The sequence below is a fragment of the Coregonus clupeaformis genome, chromosome 10 (genome assembly GCF_020615455.1).
Source record: "Coregonus clupeaformis isolate EN_2021a chromosome 10, ASM2061545v1, whole genome shotgun sequence".
In the NCBI taxonomy this organism is placed as follows: Eukaryota; Metazoa; Chordata; class Actinopteri; order Salmoniformes; family Salmonidae; genus Coregonus; species Coregonus clupeaformis.
In genome coordinates this window covers 36,821,304-36,841,117 of record NC_059201.1, presented here as the reverse complement: position 1 = coordinate 36,841,117, position 19,814 = coordinate 36,821,304, and the positions used below count along the sequence as shown (strand labels likewise).

The window sequence follows — 19,814 nt, the reverse complement described above, 5'->3', positions numbered from 1 at the left end:
AGACAACCACTAGCATCAAAATCTTTTAAAAGCAATGAGGCTGACGCAACAGATCACAATGTTTAGCTTCAAATGTTGATAAACTATTAGGCTATGTCTTCACATTATAAGTGCAGCAATGCGCACATGGCAGTAGGCTATAAGCGCAAATGTTCCAAAATGCAGTCATGTTAGCAGGAAAACACCATTCTCAAAAGTGACTGCAAATGCAATTATGCATGTAATGCTTTTATATATAAAGGTGCATTTTTATGGGGAAAATAATCTTCCCCAAACATAAAACTCACTCGCTGCTTATGTATGCCAGTTAGGCTCTACACCTGTTGTAAAGCAGATTAATGTGGTTAATTTTAAGAAGTTATTTAGCCACTTTAGTTGTGATACAAACCTTATCAAAACATATAGGCCTTTGGGCTAGGCTACATGAGGTGTGCGACTATGATTTGAAAAAGTCAACAACAAAAAAGACATGCGCTGTTTCTTGCCTTACTGCACACAAGCTAGGCATCATTCACAAGTGATAATATATAATTCACAAGTGATAGGCTAATATTGTCACCCATCAGACTATTCTTGATTTAATCTTGTCTTGTAGTCCCCTGTAGCTCAGTTGGTAGAGCATGGCGCTTGCAACGCCAGGGTTGTGGGTTCGTTTCCCACGGGGGGCCAGTATGAAAATGTATGCACTAACTGTAAGTCGCTCTGGATAAGAGCGTCTGCTAAATGGCTTTGGCGTTCATCGTCACCGGCCTTCTAGACACTGCCGCTCCTCATCTTATCACTTCATTTGTTTTGTCTTGTTTATTACACACACCTGGTTCAAATCCCCTCATCAGTACCTGTATAAGTGTTCCCTCTGCCCCCTTGTCTTCGTGTGTGATTGTTTATTGTGGAGGATAGTGAAGCTCGGTGGAGCTCCTTGTATTTTGTATCGCCGGGATATTTCCCCATGTGCCTTGTATTTTCCAGTGCGCATGTCTTGCACACTGGAGTGTTTTTAACGCGTTACTGCGTAAGTCTGTGGTTGCGGAATAAAGCCTGTTATTCTGTGATTTACCCTCCTGCGCCTGACTCCTTCAACATCACCTCATCAGAGAATCACACACCCAAGACATGGAGTCAGCAGGAGAGGAGCACATGCCTGGAGCCGTGGCACGGGTCCGGGAGCATTCAACAACACTAGCCAGCTTGGGAGAAGCAATGGATCTTTCGGGACCAGCTGAGCGACCGGATCCAGCAACCCACACCCCAGCACCCAGAGGGATTCATATATCCCGACCACGGGATTTTGACAGGACAGCTGCCCTCTGTCTAGTCTCCCGAGTGGCGCAGTGGTCTAAGGCACTGCATCGCAGTGCTAGCTGTGCCACTAGAGATCCTGGTTCGAATCCAGGCTCTGTCATAGCTGCCCGTGACCGGGAGACCCATGGGGCGGCGCACAATTGGCCCAGCGTCGTCCAGGTTAGGGGAGGCAATGGCCGGCAGGGATGTAGCTCAGTTGGTAGAGCATGGCGTTTGCAACGCCAGGGTTGTGTGTTCGATTCACATGGGGGGCCAGTATGTTTAAAAATATATATATATATATATATATATATATATATATGTAGAATAGTGTATGCACTCAATAACTGTAAGTCGCTCTGGATAAGAGCGTCTGCTAAATGACTAAAATGTAAATGTCAGGGATTCCTCCTACAACTGGAGTTATACCTCTCGAACATCAGCCCGGCTCATTCTCCTGCACGCTGTCGTCGGCATTCTTTTGGGTCTGGAGTCGGCAGGCAGGGCACTCTCGCGTCACCCCAGGAATCGAACACCCACACTCGTTCAGAGCCCTCTGCTGCACACTGTACCCTACCCATCCACTTTCCTGTTTACACGGTAGTTCCCCAGTGTAAGGCGCTGTTAGATTCAGGCGCAGCTAGGAACTTCATGGACAGGTCATTTGCACATACAGTGGGGAGAACAAGTATTTGATACACTGCCGATTTTGCAGGTTTTCCTACTTACAAAGCATGTAGAGGTCTGTCATTTTTATCATAGGTACACTTCAACTGTGAGAGACGGAATCTAAAACAAAAATCCAGAAAATCACATTGTATGATTTTTAAGTAATTAATTTGCATTTTATTGCATGACATAAGTATTTGATCACCTACCAACCAGTAAGAATTCCGTCTCTCACAGACCTGTTAGTTTTTCTTTAAGAAGCCCTCCTGTTCTCCACTCATTGCCTGTATTAACTGCACCTGTTTGAACTCGTTACCTGTATAAAAGACACCTGTCCACACACTCAATCAAACAGACTCCAACCTCTCCACAATGGCCAAGACCAGAGAGCTGTGTAAGGACATCAGGGATAAAATTGTAGACCTGCACAAGGCTAGGATGGGCTACAGGACAATAGGCAAGCAGCTTGGTGAGAAGGCAACAACTGTTGGCGCAATTATTAGAAAATGGAAGAAGTTCAAGATGACGGTCAATCACCCTCGGTCTGGGGCTCAATGCAAGATCTCACCTCGTGGGGCATCAATGATCATGAGGAAGTTGAGGGATCAGCCCAGAACTACACGGCAGGACCTGGTCAATGACCTGAAGAGAGCTTGGACCACAGTCTCAAAGAAAACCATTAGTAACACACTACGCCGTCATGGATTAAAATCCTGCAGCTCACGCAAGGTCCCCCTGCTCAAGCCAGTGCATGTCCAGGCCCATCTGAAGTTTGCCAATGACCATCTGGATGATCCAGAGGAGGAATGGGAGAAGGTCATGTGGTCTGATGAGACAAAAATAGAGCTTTTTGGTCTAAATTCCACTCGACGTGTTTGGAGGAAGAAGAAGGATGAGTACAACCCCAAGAACACCATCCCAACCGTGAAGCATGGAGGTGGAAACATCATTCTTTGGGGATGCTTTTCTGCAAAGGGGACAGGACGACTGCACCATATTGAGGGGAGGATGGATGGGGCCATGTATCGCAAGATCTTGGCCAACAACCTCCTTCCCTCAGTAAGAGCATTGAAGATGGGTCGTGGCTGGGTCTTCCAGCATGACAACGACATGAAACACACAGCCAGGGCAACTAAGGAGTGGCTCCGTAAGAAGCATCTCAAGGTCCTGGAGTGGCCTAGCCAGTCTCCAGACCTGAACCCAATAGAACATCTTTGGAGGGAGCTGAAAGTCCGTATTGCCCAGCGACAGCCCTGAAACCTGAAGGATCTGGAGAAGGTCTGTATGGAGGAGTGGGCCAAAATCCCTGCTGCAGTGTGTGCAAACCTGGTCAAGACCTACAGGAAACGAATGATCACTGTAATTGCAAACAAAGGTTTCTGTACCAAATATTAAGTTCTGCTTTTCTGATGTATCAAATACTTATGTCATGCAATAAAATGCAAATTAATTACTTAAAAATCATACAATGTGATTTTCTGGATTTTTGTTTTAGATTCCGTCTCTCACAGTTGAAGTGTACCTATGATAAAAATTACAGATCTCTACATGCTTTGTAAGTAGGAAAACCTGCAAAATCGGCAGTGTATCAAATACTTGTTCTCCCCACTGTATCTAGGTATTACATTGGTTCCCGTATCCATTCCACTCCCCATCAGAGCGCTTAACAGTCGACCATTAGGGTCCGGGTTCTTTGGGAAGTTACAGCACCAGTCACCATGGTTACGCATGAGACCCATAGAGAGCAAGTCACTTTTTTTATTATTGAGTCTCCTAATTTTCCTGTTGTGTTAGGTCTTCCCTGGTTAGCATTACAAAACCCCACCTTTTCATGGCCGCAGAGGGTTGGGGATTGCGCGATAAACCTCCGGGTAGACTCTGTGCCTTCCAGGAGTCATGTGTATCCCCTGTTGCAGGCTGAAACAGAGGCGATGGAGACATACGTCTCCGAGTCCCTGCACCAGGGGTTCATACGTCCTCCTTGGGTTTATTTTTTGTGAAGAAAGACGGAGGTCTGCGCCCTTGCATTGATTACCGAGCACTGAACAAGGGGATCATACGTTATAGTTATCCTCTACCCCTCATTCCATCTGTGATCGAGTCAATGCATAGGGCGTGCTTCTTCACAAAATTAGATCTCCGGAGTCCGTACAACCTGATGCGCGTCCGAGAAGGGGATGAGTGGAAGACAGCATTCAGCACAACCACGGGGCATTACGACTACCTGGTGATGAATTACGGTTTGATGAATGCTCCTTCCGTCTTCCAGTCCTTTGTGAAAGAGGTGTTTTGGGACGTGCTTGGTCGCGGTGTAGTGGTCTACATCGATGACATTCTGGTGTATTCCGCTACGTGTGCCGAGCATGTGTCCCTGGTTCGCAAAGTGCTGGCTTGACTGTTGGAACATGACCTTTATGCCAAGGCAGAAAAGTGTCTGTTTTTCTAACAGTCCAACTCCTTCCTTGGATACCACATTACCACCTCAGGTGTGGAGATGGAGGGAGATCGCATTTCAGCCGTGCGCAATTGGCCGACTCCAACCACGGTTAAGGAGGTGCAGCGCTTTATTGGCTTTGCCAACTACTATCGGAGGTTTATCCAGGGTTTTGGCAAGGTCGCAGCTCCCATCACATCTCTGTTGAAGGGTAGGCCGTCCCAGCTTCGCTGGTCTGCTGAGGCTGACAGGGCCTTCAGCAACCTGAGGGTTCTGTTCACCTCAGCCCGGTACTGGCCCATCCCGATCCATCAGTACCGTTCGTATTGGAGGTGGATGCATCCGAGGTAGGGATAGGCGCTGTCCTATCTCAATGCTCGGGCACGCCACCCAAGCTTCGCCCCTGTGCCTTCTTCTCCAAGAAGCTCAGCCCGGCGGAGCAGAACTACGACGTTGGTGATCGGGAGCTGTTGGCTGTTGTCCGAGCCCTGACCATTTGGAGGCACTGGCTCAAGGGGGCGAAACACCCTTTCCTCGTCTGGACGGACCACCGTAACCTGGAGTACATCTGGGCAGCGAGGAGGCTGAACCCTCGCCAGGCCAGGTGGGCTCTATTCTTCACCCGGTTTGATTTTACACTATCTTACATTCCGGGTACGAAGAACGTGAAGGCAGACACACTGTCACGGCTGTACGACACAGAGGAGAGGCCCATAGACAACACCCCCATACTCCCGGCCTCCTGCAATGTGGCGCCAGTAGTATGGGCGATGGACACGGACATAGAGCGGGCGTTACGCACAGAGCCATCTCCACCTCAGTGTCCAGCTGGGCTGCAGTATGTGCCGTCTCTTGTCCGTGACCGTCTGATCTATTGGGCACACACGTCCCCCTCCTCTGGTTTCCCAGGTATCGGTCGTACAGTGCGTTGCCTGACTGGAAAGTACTGGTGGCCTACCTTGGCTAAGGACGTGAGTGTGTATGTCTCCTCCTGCTCGGTGTGCGCCCAGAGTAAGTCACCTAGGCATCTCCCAGCGGGTAAGTTACAGCCCTTACCAGTTCCACAACGGCCATGGTCCCACCTGTGTATTGACTTTCTCACAGATCTTCCCCACTCTCAGGGTAACACCACCATCCTGGTCGTTGTGGACCGCTTTTCAAAAGCCTGCCACCTCTTTCCTCTGCCCAGTCTCCCCCCGGCCCTGCAGACTGCGGAGGCCCTGTTAACTCACGTCTTCTGGCATTACGCGGTACCAGAGGACATAGTGTCTGACCGGGGTCCCCAGTTTACATCCAGGGTCTGGAAGACGTTCATGGAACATCTGGGGGTTTCTGGGTTTCACCCCGATAGTAATGGGCAGGTGGAACGGGTGAATCAGGATGTGGGTAGGTTCCTGCGGTCCTGCCAGGACCGGCCGGAGGAGTGGTCGGTGTTCTTGCCATGGGCCGAATATGCCCAGAACTCTCTCCGTCACTCCTCCACTAACCTAACGCCATTCCAATGTGTTTTAGTTTACCAACCGGTTGTGGCACCGTAGCACAAGAGCCAGACCGAGGCTCCTGCGGTGGATGACTGGTTTCGGTGCATGGAGGAGACATGGAACGCTGCTCACGTCCACCTCCAGTGTTCCGTGCGTCGCCAGAAGGCCAACGCTGACCACTGCAGTGAGGCCCCGGACTTAGTACCGGGTGATCGGGTCTGGCTCTCGACCCGGAATCTGCCCCTCCGCCTGCCCTGCCGGAAGCTGAGACCGCCATTTGTGGGGCCTTTCAAAGTCCTGAGGAGGATAAACAAGGTTACATATAGGTTATTACTCCCTCCAGATTACCGTATTAACCCATCGTTCCATGTGTCTCTCCTCAGGCCGGTGGTGGCTGGTCCGCTCCAGGAGTCTTTAACCTCCTGCGCCTGACTCCTACGACATCACCTCATCACACTCACACTGTGCGATATTAAGAATATCTGAAAAAAGGTATGGGAAATACTAAAAGACCGTCAAGGTGCTGATGTGGATGCGGTGGTGAAGTCAAGCGCAGGACACAGAGGAATAAGTCCATGACGACTTTACTAATCACCTCTATAGGTACACACAAATAAACGACCTCAAAAACACAAGAGGCAAAACAAATACGCGAGTGTGTAAAATCACACGCAATGCCAAGGTACCGAACCTATACATTCATGACAGGCGGACAATAACACACAAAATACAAACATAACATAGGGGAACTTATAGGTGACATAATCAATACAGAATACGAAACAGGTGCACCAACTAGACATGACAAAACAAACATCGAAAACATAAAACGGTAGTAGCTAGTACTCCGGGGACGACGAACGCCGAAGCCTGCCCGAGCAAGGAGGAGGAGCAGCCTCGGCGGCATCCGTGACAAAGACAGGAAGAGGGAAAGACCAATATTTATCTTAGAGGGAGCAGAGGTCTACAAGAGCAAGATGGAGGTAAAGTCAAAGACAACACAAGGAAGCAGGTTAGGGCAGAAAGACTAATGTCTTTTATTGATTGTGATAATAATATGTCAATCACATGTGCCCCATTAGTTATGGTATCAATTAAGTAAGCAACTAAGTTCACAATGTATACAGTATACCAGGTCACTACCGAAACACCTCTTATTTTGCCAAAATAAAGATAGGAAAAGAGACAATTTAAACATCTAACAACATAATTGATTAGATGCATAAGTAATTCCATCAATCAATACATTTCAGATTGCTACTATCAACATTGAACATTTTACAGAGAACAATAGAGATTATATTTCTCTAAATTCAGTTTAAAGGTTTTGAAAATCAAGTTAAAAATCAAGTTTTTAAATGATTAATTTTTTGTAAATTTTGAAAGCAAATAAAATGTCCCAAATTAATCTGTAATATAAGTGTCAAAATGATCAATCCTGTGAATGCTTCACCCTTTAGTGCAACGTCTTCACTATGTTTCGGTAGTGACACATTTTGTGCCTGGTAAGGTATTCAATAAAATATAAAAAATATGCAATAGATATGTCTATCTGACATAAAAGATATGTGCTGAAAGTTTGATTAAAATAGGACATAATATGATTTTTTTTCCAGCCCCCAATTTCAACCACTTCCGTAGAATGACCCATTATAGTGCACTACTTTTGGTAATAGGGTGCCACTTGGGGTGTAAACTTGGACTACAGAAGTAATACAACCAGTGGCGTATATTCACGGATGCCAAGGGAAGCCAGGCTTCCCCCAAACATTGACCAAGAAAAATCAAATAAAAACTTTAGTCTCTCTGTGTTTCATAATTTTCCTTCAATTCACAAGAGGCTGAATGTATCTCACAGGAGAAAGCATCCGAGCCAGCGAAACAGCGCCCCTTTGTCTCTCTACGTGTAGGCCATCTATCTGATGCTGTCTGGTCCAAACGAGTATGACATTGTTGCCGCCCATAGCATTGAATGCAAGGGAAGCCAGTGAGAATTTGGCCTCCCTTGACAAAAAAACTATTAAAAAAATTAGCCAATCAGCGTTCAGCTAAACTGAGCGAGCTCAAATGTGAATGGTCCTGGTGCACCAAAAAATAAGTGTCAAGGGAAGCCAGCTTGGATTTGGCATCTCTCCTGTCAAATCGCATTGAGAGCATACATCATTGAAAGAAACGACTTGAATTGTTGCATCTCATTGTGTTGTTGTCCTCCGGTGGCTAGCTAGCAAGCTAAAATTGGCCCTTTACTAAATTAGCCATGGATGGAGATAGGGATTTGGACTTTACTTAATTCTCCGTACTGGCCAATGATTATAACAGCGATTCTGATCCAACCATTAATTCAAACATTGTTGTGTCCCTGGCCTGAGACGAAGGAAGTTCAATATGTAGCTAGATGTAGAAGGCTAATGTTAACTAGCTAACATTGCCCATGAATGGAAGTTAGGCTAGTGAGCAAGCATTTTAGCCAGGTAGCCTAGGACAACAAAAAATAATAGAGTGTACTGTATGACAGAGTGACAGACCGTTTCGTCAACATCAAAGAGAGGAGGGGGCATTGGCATTTCTCTACAAGTAGGGTGAGTCAACATGTTTTTCTACTTGCACGAATGCACACACATACACACACACACACACACACACAGAGAAATCAGAACCTTCCCCAGCGATTTTACCCACGTACCGCTACTGAATACAACAGACGCAGAGAAAACATGTTGTCAAGCAAAAACAAGTTTATTATTTATTTCTGTCTTCAAATATGTACAATCTTTGTGAGCGAGATGAGCGCTACTGACCAGTGGTCAGGAAAGTGCAGGGAGAGTAAAAGCTAGAGCAGGCAAAAGCAATCATACACAGAGCAGAGCTTCTAGTGCAAGCGTCACAGATCAGAGTTCAGAGAAAGCCTTGCTGTGTATAGTGAGCGCATGATGAGTCTGGTCAATAGCTGCATAGGCCAGATGCTGTTTAAAGAGAACACAAGTCTCGCTTTGCATGGGATGGAAGATTGGATTCAGAGCAGAACATTCTGCACTATTCGTCTACAAAAGTTCAATTCAGACTGAATTGACTGAACAGTTAGGAAAGGGCTTCAAACCATAACAAGTAAATTAGTTATATCAAATAATTGCCAACTGGTTTGCAAAGGAAGCTATTGGCTGTATGCAAGTAGTAGTGACAGACATTAATTATCTTACAATCAGGCTATGGAGCCTTCGCTGGGATTGTTAGGGTCATGTGATTTCTGAACTGTGTTGATAGATATTATTGTATTATTGTACAAGATGATGTGTGTTATATTGGATTTAAATGATTGCGGCATACAACACAAAACCAAAATGAAATAAGTATTGATTGATACACACTAGGCTGGTCTTGTGATTCTGATAATCTCAGAACACTAAAGTGGAAGAACTGTGCAGTTAGAAGATATAGCCCCTTCTCTGTCATCAACACACAGCACTACATGAGTTACTGTATAACTGTATACTTATTATCCTTATAATACAGATTATGACTGATCTTACATCAATGATCATACTCCTTATTGAACATTATTACTTTTTTAACCAACAACCTCCACAGATACCGTATGAAATGCACATTTTATCCGATAGATACTACATGGGCTTTAGACGAGTCAATTTGCTTAGGTCCTGCAATAAATGACATATCATTATATATCATACTGGCCTCTAACATTCATATATGTCATACGGTACTGTGCATTAACCCTAAAATAAATATACAAAACCCATACTTGTGTCATTCCACGAATAGAGTGCCTTGTCGGTAGTGTAATAAAAAAATTAAAAAAACGATTTATTTCTGTCATAAAGAGTAAATGTTAAACTACATAAAAACATGTTTTCCCATCTCAGGGGTTAAATTAAGAAAAATGGCTTAAAAGGGCCAATTAAAGTAACAGTGTTGACGGTTTCATCTTAATTCAGCCATAACTCCCCTTGTGAAGAGGAGGTATGGAACAGAGAGGCGCAATTCAATGCAAGGTTAACCAAAAATGTGAACTTGTTAAAAAATGTCTAGCCTGTCTATCTAGGGGTAACGGGGTTGACGTGTTATGCTCGACTCGCTCAGTTTTCCACCACAAAACACCGGAAATGGCCAAAAAGAGTGGAACCAGCTCACCTGCTTTTACACTATGATTTGACTATTAGATGTTACATTTTTATTTTTCAAATAATGTTCTTTAAAGGAATAGTTTTACTGTATTAAAACGAGAGTTCAGTTCATGTAACAGGGCTGACCTTAACCCTGAGGGACACATTTTTATTAATCACATGAAATACATAATAATTGTCAGAAATGACTTGGTCAAAGCAACAAAATAACTAAGGCTTTACAATGATGGGTTAAAACTGTCAAACATGATGTGGGACATGCCAAAATGGGAATATTCAGAGGAAAAAACGTATTTACTTTCATGAAAACATGCTACTATTGGAATTTTAACATGGTTTAGCTTAGTAAGAGCGGACAAGTATGTGATCCAACTGTTAAACTGAGTGTTTTATAAAGATGTACACACACACATAATGTCACAAGGACATGAAAGGCACTATTCGTGGAATGACCCCTTAACGCTGAAACCACACAAGTGAATGATTCAAACCTACAATAAGGCATACTGTAGGAATGTCCATACTGAGAAACCCTTTAGTTCTACTCATACTGTACAGTATGAAATATCCACTGTTTGTGACAGCCAAGTAACACTAGCTATCACCCAGAGAATGCCCTAAAGTCTAACGCTCCGACTGCTATCCTGTGCAAGCTTTATTGTGTGTTCATGCAGGCTGTGGTTAGTGGAGCAAAATCGTGTAGCTACTGCTTTGTTGAAGCCTCTGGACAAAGAGACCAACACATAGCTTCAGTGCACTGTGTGAATCTTACAGTACTAAATTAGATAATGTACCATCTGTTATTATAATATTCACAAGACAACCAATGACATGGTCAGACTCCCAACATTCTAAATTGGCAACCTGAATATAACCAACCTGTTTTTTTCCTAAATATAACATTCATATGTGAATCACACAAATATATCGAGTACCTTTATAGTCAAAACCATATACATAATATGACCACATTATCCTAATTTATCTCAAATGGCCTCATGCTTGTCTCCAGAATTAACTGAAACTACTGTTCAAGGCACTCTTGCAGGATATTTCTCCTGAAGATTAAGTTCAAGCTCTTCCACATTTCTTAGGACTATTTCAAGCACTAGTGTTGTAAGAGTTTCAATGAAAATGAAGTAAGTATATTACACAAAAAAAAAAAAAAAAAAAAAAGTATATTACAACATAAATATCTGAGTTATAAAGCAGACGGTCCTGGTAACCAGGGTGACACAGAGGGTAACCAGGGAGACCAGCAGTGTGACCAGGCTGGTAACCAGGGTGACACAGCTGGTAACCAGGGTAACAAGGCTCATAACCAGGGAGACCAGGCTGGTAACCAGGTAGACAAGGCTTCACAGTGATGGCAAGATGGTGAATGGCTCTCTGCTGGGTTAGGACAGAGCCCTGCAGCACCTACTGTACATATGGATAACATATTGTACACACCCTGTCTCACACACAAACACACAGGGGTACACATACACACATATGGGTGATAAACACACAAACATGAACAGTTTATGTACAAAGACTTACAGTAGGAATGAATAATATAATATAGAAATAGATCATGTAAATACACAGAAAGCTTATATGCACAAACAAATTAATGGATTATGCAGATAAAATGAATGTATTACACACCTTATATACACTACAGCCCATTCACACAGGTGATAAAATATACATATGTCCTTTATGTACATATATATGAGGTATGTACTGTAAATAGAGGTTGATAATGTCACACACATTGATAACAACATAAATGGGCTATATATACAAATGCTTACTATATACATACATGCTGGTTAAATATATACAGTTTACATACTGTGCGTAGAATAGACCACAACTCTAACTACATATGACTTATCTTTTGGTAACATAGTTGGAAGACATGATGCTACAGGGGTTAGAGGATTAGAGGGTCCTGGTTTTAGGGTCGGGGGGCTCGTAGGGTGGAGCAGGGGCAGGGGCGGAGGTGGGGGTGCCCCAGGCTGGGGGCACGACAGGGAAAGCAAACACCCCTGAATCCAAGGAGGACAGCAGCTCAGGCCACTGGCTCACACAGAAGGGTGAGAGGGGCGAAGGTGGCAGCCCCCCAAACAGGTCTGGGCCTGGATGGGCCACCATGTAGCCAGGATGGAACCCTGCCTGTCCCGGGGAGCTGGTCCTCATCCCTGACCCCTGGGCCTGGCTGTCAATCATCGGCCATGACAGGGAGAGCTGGGGGCCCTCAAAGCCAGGGGCTGTCCTGGCAGGTACCTGAGGAGAAACATATAGAGGTGAGCTTTCAGTCACGACAGGCTTTCATCTTAACTATTCCAGACATGGCTACAAATAGTATTTGTTTTCTTTAAAATTCATTAAACATATGATTAAGTCTGTCTGGAGTGCCAGCTGGTGAGGTTTGCACTTTTGGGACTAGTCCATTGGTTCTATTCTGGGTGGGAAATTTACACACGCCAGCTGCCAAATGCAGGTAGATTTTGGCATTGGCGGGTAAGAATGCCTATTTCACGAGCCACATTGGCGGGTGGTCACAAAGAGCATTTGGGAACAGTTTCTTTCAATGAAAAGTCGAAATGTAGAAGTTGGTCAAATTGACCCGAAAGGCTACTAAAGTGTGACTTTGTCCTCGTATTCTTGGCTAGTTACAGTGTTTTGTTCACACGCTATTATGTTTTTCAATATTGGTTTGAGTTTTCTGGAACTGTCTGCTGCTAGCAATAAGATAGTCCGAATGGCAGAAAAATTGCAACATTTACATGGAGCTAACTCTGCAAATAGCACTACTGGGTGATTTGAAAAGTCATAGTCAATTGATCAAAATATAATAATACTCTTAGCAAAAAAATGTCTCTTTAATTTACAATCTGTAGAAACTATGAGAATAGAAAGTTTCAGAACTTTTGTGAAACATCACAGCACAGCAGAAAAATATATGGCAGCTAGAAACCTAAACTGGATGGTCTTCAGAGACAGATGGGAGGGGTTGAGGGTAGCTGAAGGATGGGACTAAAAACAAACAAAAGATAAGTAATGTAAAATATACTGTCCGTAAAATGTAAATAGCAGGACTGCCCAACCTTGTTCCTGGAGAGGTACCGTCCTGTAGGATTTTTCCTCCAACCCTAATCTAGCACACCTGATTCTAATAATTAGCAGGTTGATAAGATGAATCAGGTTAGTAACACATTTACATTTACATTAACATAATTTAGCAGATGCTCTTATCCAGAGCGACTTACAAATTGGTGCATTCAACTTATTATAGCCGTGGGACAAACACTTTTTCTTTTTTTTTATGGGGGGGTGGGGGAGGGAGGGGTAGAATGATTACTTTTATACTATTAAAGGTATTCCTTAAAGAGGTAGGGTTTCAAGTGTCTCCGGAAGGTGGTCAGTGACTCTGCTGTCCTGGCGTCGTGGGGGAGCTTGTTCCACCATTGGGGTGCTAGAGCAGTGAATAGCTTTGACTGGGCTGAGCGGGACTGTGCTTCCGTAGAGGTAGGGGGGCTAGCAGGCCAGAGGTGGATGAACGTAGTGCCCTCGTTTGGGTGTAGGGTCTGATCAGAACCTGAAGGTAAGGAGGTGCCGTTCCCCTCACAGCTCCGTAGGCAAACACCATGGTCTTGTAGTAGATGCGAGCCTCAACTGGAAGCCAGTGGAGTCTGAGGAGGAGCGGGGTGACATGAGAGAACTTGGGAAGGTTGGACACCAGATGGGCTGCAGCGTTCTGGGGTTGGAGCGAAAACATACAGGAGGGTTGCTCTCCAGGAACAGGGTTGGATAACCCTGGTATATAGTATGTATAGACTGGAAGTAGAAGCCTAAGTATTGTTGTCCATTAGTTTACTCCAATTACGGGAGGGGTGATAGGGTTAGGGGAAAATAATAAAGAAGGATTTTTTGTTTTGTATGTACATATTTAAAATAATATATTTACAAAAAATATATACAGTGGGGAAAAAAGTATTTAGTCAGCCACCAATAGTGCAAGTTCTCCCACTTAAAAAGATGAGAGAGGCCTGTAATTTTCATCATAGGTACACGTCAAATATGACAGACAAAATGAGATTTTTTTTCTCCAGAAAATCACATTGTAGGATTTTTAATGAAATTATTTGCAAATTATGGTGGAAAATAAGTATTTGGTCAATAACAAAAGTTTCTCAATACTTTGTTATATACCCTTTGTTGGCAATGACACAGGTCAAACGTTTTCTGTAAGTCTTCACAAGGTTTTCACATACTGTTGCTGGTATTTTGGCCCATTCCTCCATGCAGATCTCCTCTAGAGCAGTGATGTTTTGGGGCTGTCGCTGGGCAACATGGACTTTCAACTCCCTCCAAAGATTTTCTATGGGGTTGAGATCTGGAGACTGGCTAGGCCACTCCAGGACCTTGAAATGCTTCTTACGAAGCCACTCCTTCGTTGCCCGGGCGGTGTGTTTGGGATCATTGTCATGCTGAAAGACCCAGCCACGTTTCATCTTCAATGCCCTTGCTGATGGAAGGAGGTTTTCACTCAAAATCTCACGATACATGGCCCCATTCATTCTTTCCTTTACACGGATCAGTCGTCCTGGTCCCTTTGCAGAAAAACAGCCCCAAAGCATGATGTTTCCACTCCCATGCTTCACAGTAGGTATGGTGTTCTTTGGATGCAACTCAGCATTCTTTGTCCTCCAAACACGACGAGTTGAGTTTTTACCAAAAAGTTATATTTTGGTTTCATCTGACCATATCACATTCTCCCAATCCTCTTCTGGATCATCCAAATGCACTCTAGCAAACTTCAGACGGGCCTGGACATGTACTGGCTTAAGCAGGGGGACACGTCTGGCACTGCAGGATTTGAGTCCCTGGCGGCGTAGTGTGTTACTGATGGTAGGCTTTGTTACTTTGGTCCCAGCTCTCTGCAGGTCATTCACTAGGTCCCCCCGTGTGGTTCTGGGATTTTGCTCACCGTTCTTGTGATCATTTTGACCCCACGGGGTGAGATCTTGCGTGGAGCCCCAGATCGAGGGAGATTATCAGTGGTCTTGTATGTCTTCCATTTCTTAATAATTGCTCCCACAGTTGATTTCTTCAAACCAAGCTGCTTACCTATTGCAGATTCAGTCTTCCCAGGCTGGTGCAGGTCTACAATTTTGTTTCTGGTGTCCTTTGACAGCTCTTTGGTCTTGGCCATAGTGGAGTTTGGAGTGTGACTGTTTGAGGTTGTGGACAGGTGTCTTTTATACTGAGTTCAAACAGGTGCCATGAATATAGGTAACGAGTGGAGGACAGAGGAGCCTCTTAAAGAAGAAGTTACAGGTCTGTGAGAGCCAGAAATCTTGCTTGTTTGTAGGTGACCAAATACTTATTTTCCACCATAATTTGCAAATAAATTCATAAAAAATCCTACAATGTGATTTTCTGGATTTTTTTTCTCAATTTGTCTGTCATAGTTGACGTGTACCTATGATGAAAATTACAGGCCTCTCTCATCTTTTTAAGTGGGAGAACTTGCACAATTGGTGGCTGACTAAATACTTTTTTCCCCCACTGTATATGGGGGATTGGGAATTATGCAGACAATTACATTGATAGAAGCCACCATTTATCTGCAATATTAAAGCTGATCTACCCCCTTCAAAAATATGTATACAAAAAAATAGTCTGAGTCAATATTCCCACAATAACAAGGAATTGTTCTCGACCACACCCACAAATTGGGGAAAACAAACATTATTTCCAATTGACTTCCATTGTGAAAGAGCCAACTTCGTAGTCAATTTTTTGTTATACAGAAATAACAAAACATGCAGAAAAGCTGCTGTGTTGTTCAATGTACATGTAACCAGGTCAGAAATCCCGACCTACAGGTCGGTTCGCAATGCTCCTACATACAGGGAAATAGAGCCTGCAAGAAGAGCCCTGTGGCATCAGGCTATTCGGTGTGGGAGAGAGGGAAATGTTGAAAAGTAATCTTTAGACATGTTGTACTTTTCTTAAATGTAGTTTTGTAATTGACTAAAACATGCAGACAACAAGAAAATTGTTTTTGAAAAAGGTCAAGTTTCTGTTGTGAACCAATGGGGTAACCTCGGTAACCACATGTTGTTTTCCAAAAGGCGAGCAGGTCAAGGATGTTCTATCCAACTGGGACCACGGTTGCCAGGTATAGCTAAAATATAAATTGCCCTTATTAAACTCTCCAGATCCTTTTCCATCAAAGGATGTCCATTCAACTTGTTTTGACTGCTATGATTACGCAATAAAGCCAGATGAGGTGTGGTATATGGCCAATATTCCACGGCTAAGGGCTGTTCTTAGGACATAGCACTTAGCCATGGTATGTTGGCCATATACCACAAACCCCTGAGGTGCCTTATTGCTATTATAAACTGGCTACCAACGTAATTAGAACAGTAAAAAATTGTTTTTGGTCATTCCCGTTGTACATGGCTTTCAACCAATCAGAATTCAGGGCTCAAACCACCCAGTTTATAATTGTAAATAAATCCTGTTTTCACATGTGTATAACTAGAGATAAATCTGACAGGAGAGTTTGAGTGATGAAAGTTGGACAGAGGATCTCGAAATCTCTGTGCAAGAAACTTGGATGAATGTTAGGCTATTTTCGGGCAATTGTGCCGTTATTATGTGCCAGATGTTAAGACTACAAACCGTTATAAATGCCCTATTTGCGAGATTGACTTGTTATTTCAACAGGCATAGGCTACTGACTAAAATCTGTGTTTATAATTGCAATTCAACTTTGCCATGGTTTGCTGAGCTAGATGCAGGTAGCCTATAGCTCCTGATAGGCCAACATCTCATTTCAGGGAAAAGTCCACAATGAAACTGACATTAAATGTGGAGAATGTTACATTTGTGATAGAGCTGTGACCATGATCACAATCAGGGGCGCAACTTTCACTGGGGACGTGCCTAACCCCCCCCCCAAACACATTCTGATATTGCATTTTTGTCCTCCCCCCAGTTTTATAATTGGAATGTGATACAAAACGAGGCAACGGTGTGCTTTAGTACCATGCGGACGCCTCCGAGCGGTCGGGTAGGCTGTTTGGAGTGTTTATCCGATTGGATAAAAAAATATTTTAAAATATATTTACACTACCGTTCAAAAGTTTGGGGTCACTTAGAAATGTCCTTGTTTTCTAAAGAAAAGCATTTTTTTGTCCATTAAAATAACATCAAATTGATCAGAAATACAGTGTAGACATTGTTAATGTTGTAAATGGCTATTGTAGCTGAAAACGGCTGATTTTTAATGGAATATCTACATAGGCGTACAGAGGCCCATTATCAGCAACCATCAGTCCTGTGTTCCAATTGCACGTTGTGTTTGCTAATCCAAGTTTATCATTTTAAAAGGCTAATTGATCAATAGAAAACCCTTTTGCAATTATGTTAGCAAAGCTGAAAACTGTTGTGCTGATTAAAGAAGCAATAAAACTGGCCTTCTTGAGACTAGTTGAGTATCTGGAGCATGAGCAGTGGGAGGCCCCTCCTCTTTCTATTCTGGTTAGAGCCAGTTTGCGCTGTACTGTGAAGGGAGTAGTACACAATGTTGTACGAGATCTTCAGTTTCTTGGCAATTTCTCGCATAGAATAGCCTTCATTTCTCAGAACAAGAATAGACTGACGAGTTTCAGAAGAACGTTATTTGTTTCTGGCTATTTTGAGCCTGTAATCGAACCCACAATTGCTGATGCTCCAGATACTCAACTAGTCTCAAGAAGGCCAGTTTTATTGCTTCTTTAATCAGCACAACAGTTTTCAGCTGTGCTAACATAATTGCAAAAGGGTTTTGTAATTATCACTTAGCCTTTTAAAATGATAAACTTTGATTAGCGAACACAACGTGCCATTGGAACACAGGACTGATGGTTGCTGATAATGGGCCTCTGTACGCCTATGTAGATATTCCATTAAAAATCAGCCGTTTCCAGCTACAATAGCCATTTACAACATTAACAATGTCTACACTGTATTTCTGATCAATTTGATGTTATTTTAATGGACAAAAAAAAAATGCTTTTCTTTCGAAAACAAGGACATTTCTAAGTGACCTCAAACTTTTGAATGGTAGTGTATATATAAATATATTATGTCCCCCCCACGTCTAAAACCAAAGTTGCGCCCCTGATCCCAATGAATAACTTTTAATTGAATTAACTAAACATGGCCATTAATAATTGCATAATAACACAAGGCTACAACAACAAACTGAGTTATAGGCTATTTATTAAATCAGTTTGCCAGCTCCAGGTAGGCTACACACGTGGGACAAATGTATTTGCAATGACTCCTTTGATTTTGTCATTTCAACATATTTATTGTATCAAATGGTAGGCTACAGTAGCCTACAATGGCATAGAAATTCATAGCTAACTTGAAGGCCAACAGAAGCAAATGTACCATATCATTCTCCACATTTAATATCATTTCATTGTGGACTTACTCCCATAACAGAAGCATGCGAGGGAGTTCCATAACTTTCTTTTCAAATTTCCACTTGCGCAGCGCTCCAGACCCTAGAACTGAGCATGAGTAAAACCCATCGCTTGATACGGTTATCAATAAGAAGAGTCGACATTAGAATTTCAGTTTACTTTAAACCACCTAGTGCACCTAAAGTCGTTTACCAATACTTTGTTGATGTTATATCAGTTCTTGCGCGTTAATATGTTTTATGGAAAAAGGGTGTCTCCATAATGACCAATCTAAATAGCCTACCTACAACTGGTAACCAGCTGTCACGAAGTGCGCGCGTGCTGCTCTGTTTCCGTGGCTCAGCTGCCTCTGCTCTCAACGCACATACACACCCCCCCGCCCCTCCCCACCATTCATTCACTCACACCTTCACTCACTCACTCACTCACTCAGTAACAGCCTGCTCACTGCCTGATAGTCAGCAGCAGCAGGTAACAGTGAAATATATATATATTTTTTTAAAGAGAATGGCATGGTGGCCACGGTGCAATTTAGAAGTGGCCCCAAAACCCGCCACGAATACATTTTCACCCGCAACATAGTTTTCAAAGTAGCCCAATTTGACTACAAAACCACAAAAACGTCAACACTGACTGGGACTATGCAGAGATTCTCATCTGTGACAGACACCGAGTGCCTATTATGATGGTAACGGCCCGCCCCTTAAAGGGGCAGATAAAAATGTTTTGTCTCACTTAGGGTGCGTTCGTAAATTCACTCTAGCTATCTACTCCGATTTTTAGAGCACTCTCGCCTGAGTGTGCAAGAGTGCAGAATAACTGATTAATTTACGAACGCGCAACACCCGTTGAATATGACCGCTGTTTAGTAAACGTAGGCAAAAAAAGTTATTATATTGTTGCCAGCAGCACAGTTAGTCACCAACGCTCTAGATAACATGAAAACAGCCTAACCAGCTTTGCTAGGGTGAGTAAAATGATCAGAGTTAGGTGTTCTCTTATGTGTGTCTGGAAGTAGCTAGCAAGCTAGTCAACTTTAGCCAGTTAGCTTGGGTGCTTGACTGCGGTTGTGAGGTCAGAACGCTCGGATCAACCCTACTCCTCAGCCAGAGCTTACAGTGTGCGCTCTGAACGCTCAGAGAGCGAAACGCCATGGCCGGCCCGCTCATTAGGCAGGATTGAGCCTATGGCGGCAGATTGCAGAAGGCGGCATTTTCTGAGCTAAACTGACCAAGACGCACCTCCAACAACAACACATAACACCTCACATAATTCTCAACCAGTGGCATATGGGCTTTTTAGGTGAGCAATGATGCCTGCCCTTTGA

General features: G+C 43.5%; 1 protein-coding gene across 4 annotated transcripts in view; it reads right to left on the bottom strand.

Annotated features, from left to right (window-relative positions):
• Positions 1-9,992: 9,992 nt before the first annotated feature.
• The window catches only part of LOC121575478 (serine/threonine-protein kinase WNK2), a 74,555-nt gene continuing 64,733 nt past the window's right edge, over positions 9,993-19,814 (bottom strand). For 3 of the 4 annotated variants that reach the window (XM_041888593.2, XM_041888594.2, XM_041888596.2), the window contains one exon: positions 9,993-12,281. In XM_041888593.2, coding sequence (XP_041744527.1) covers positions 11,937-12,281 — 345 coding nt within the window. In that variant the 3' untranslated portion in view covers positions 9,993-11,936. The remainder of the gene's footprint in view (positions 12,282-19,814) is intronic. The other variant, XM_041888595.2, reaches the window with a different exon arrangement.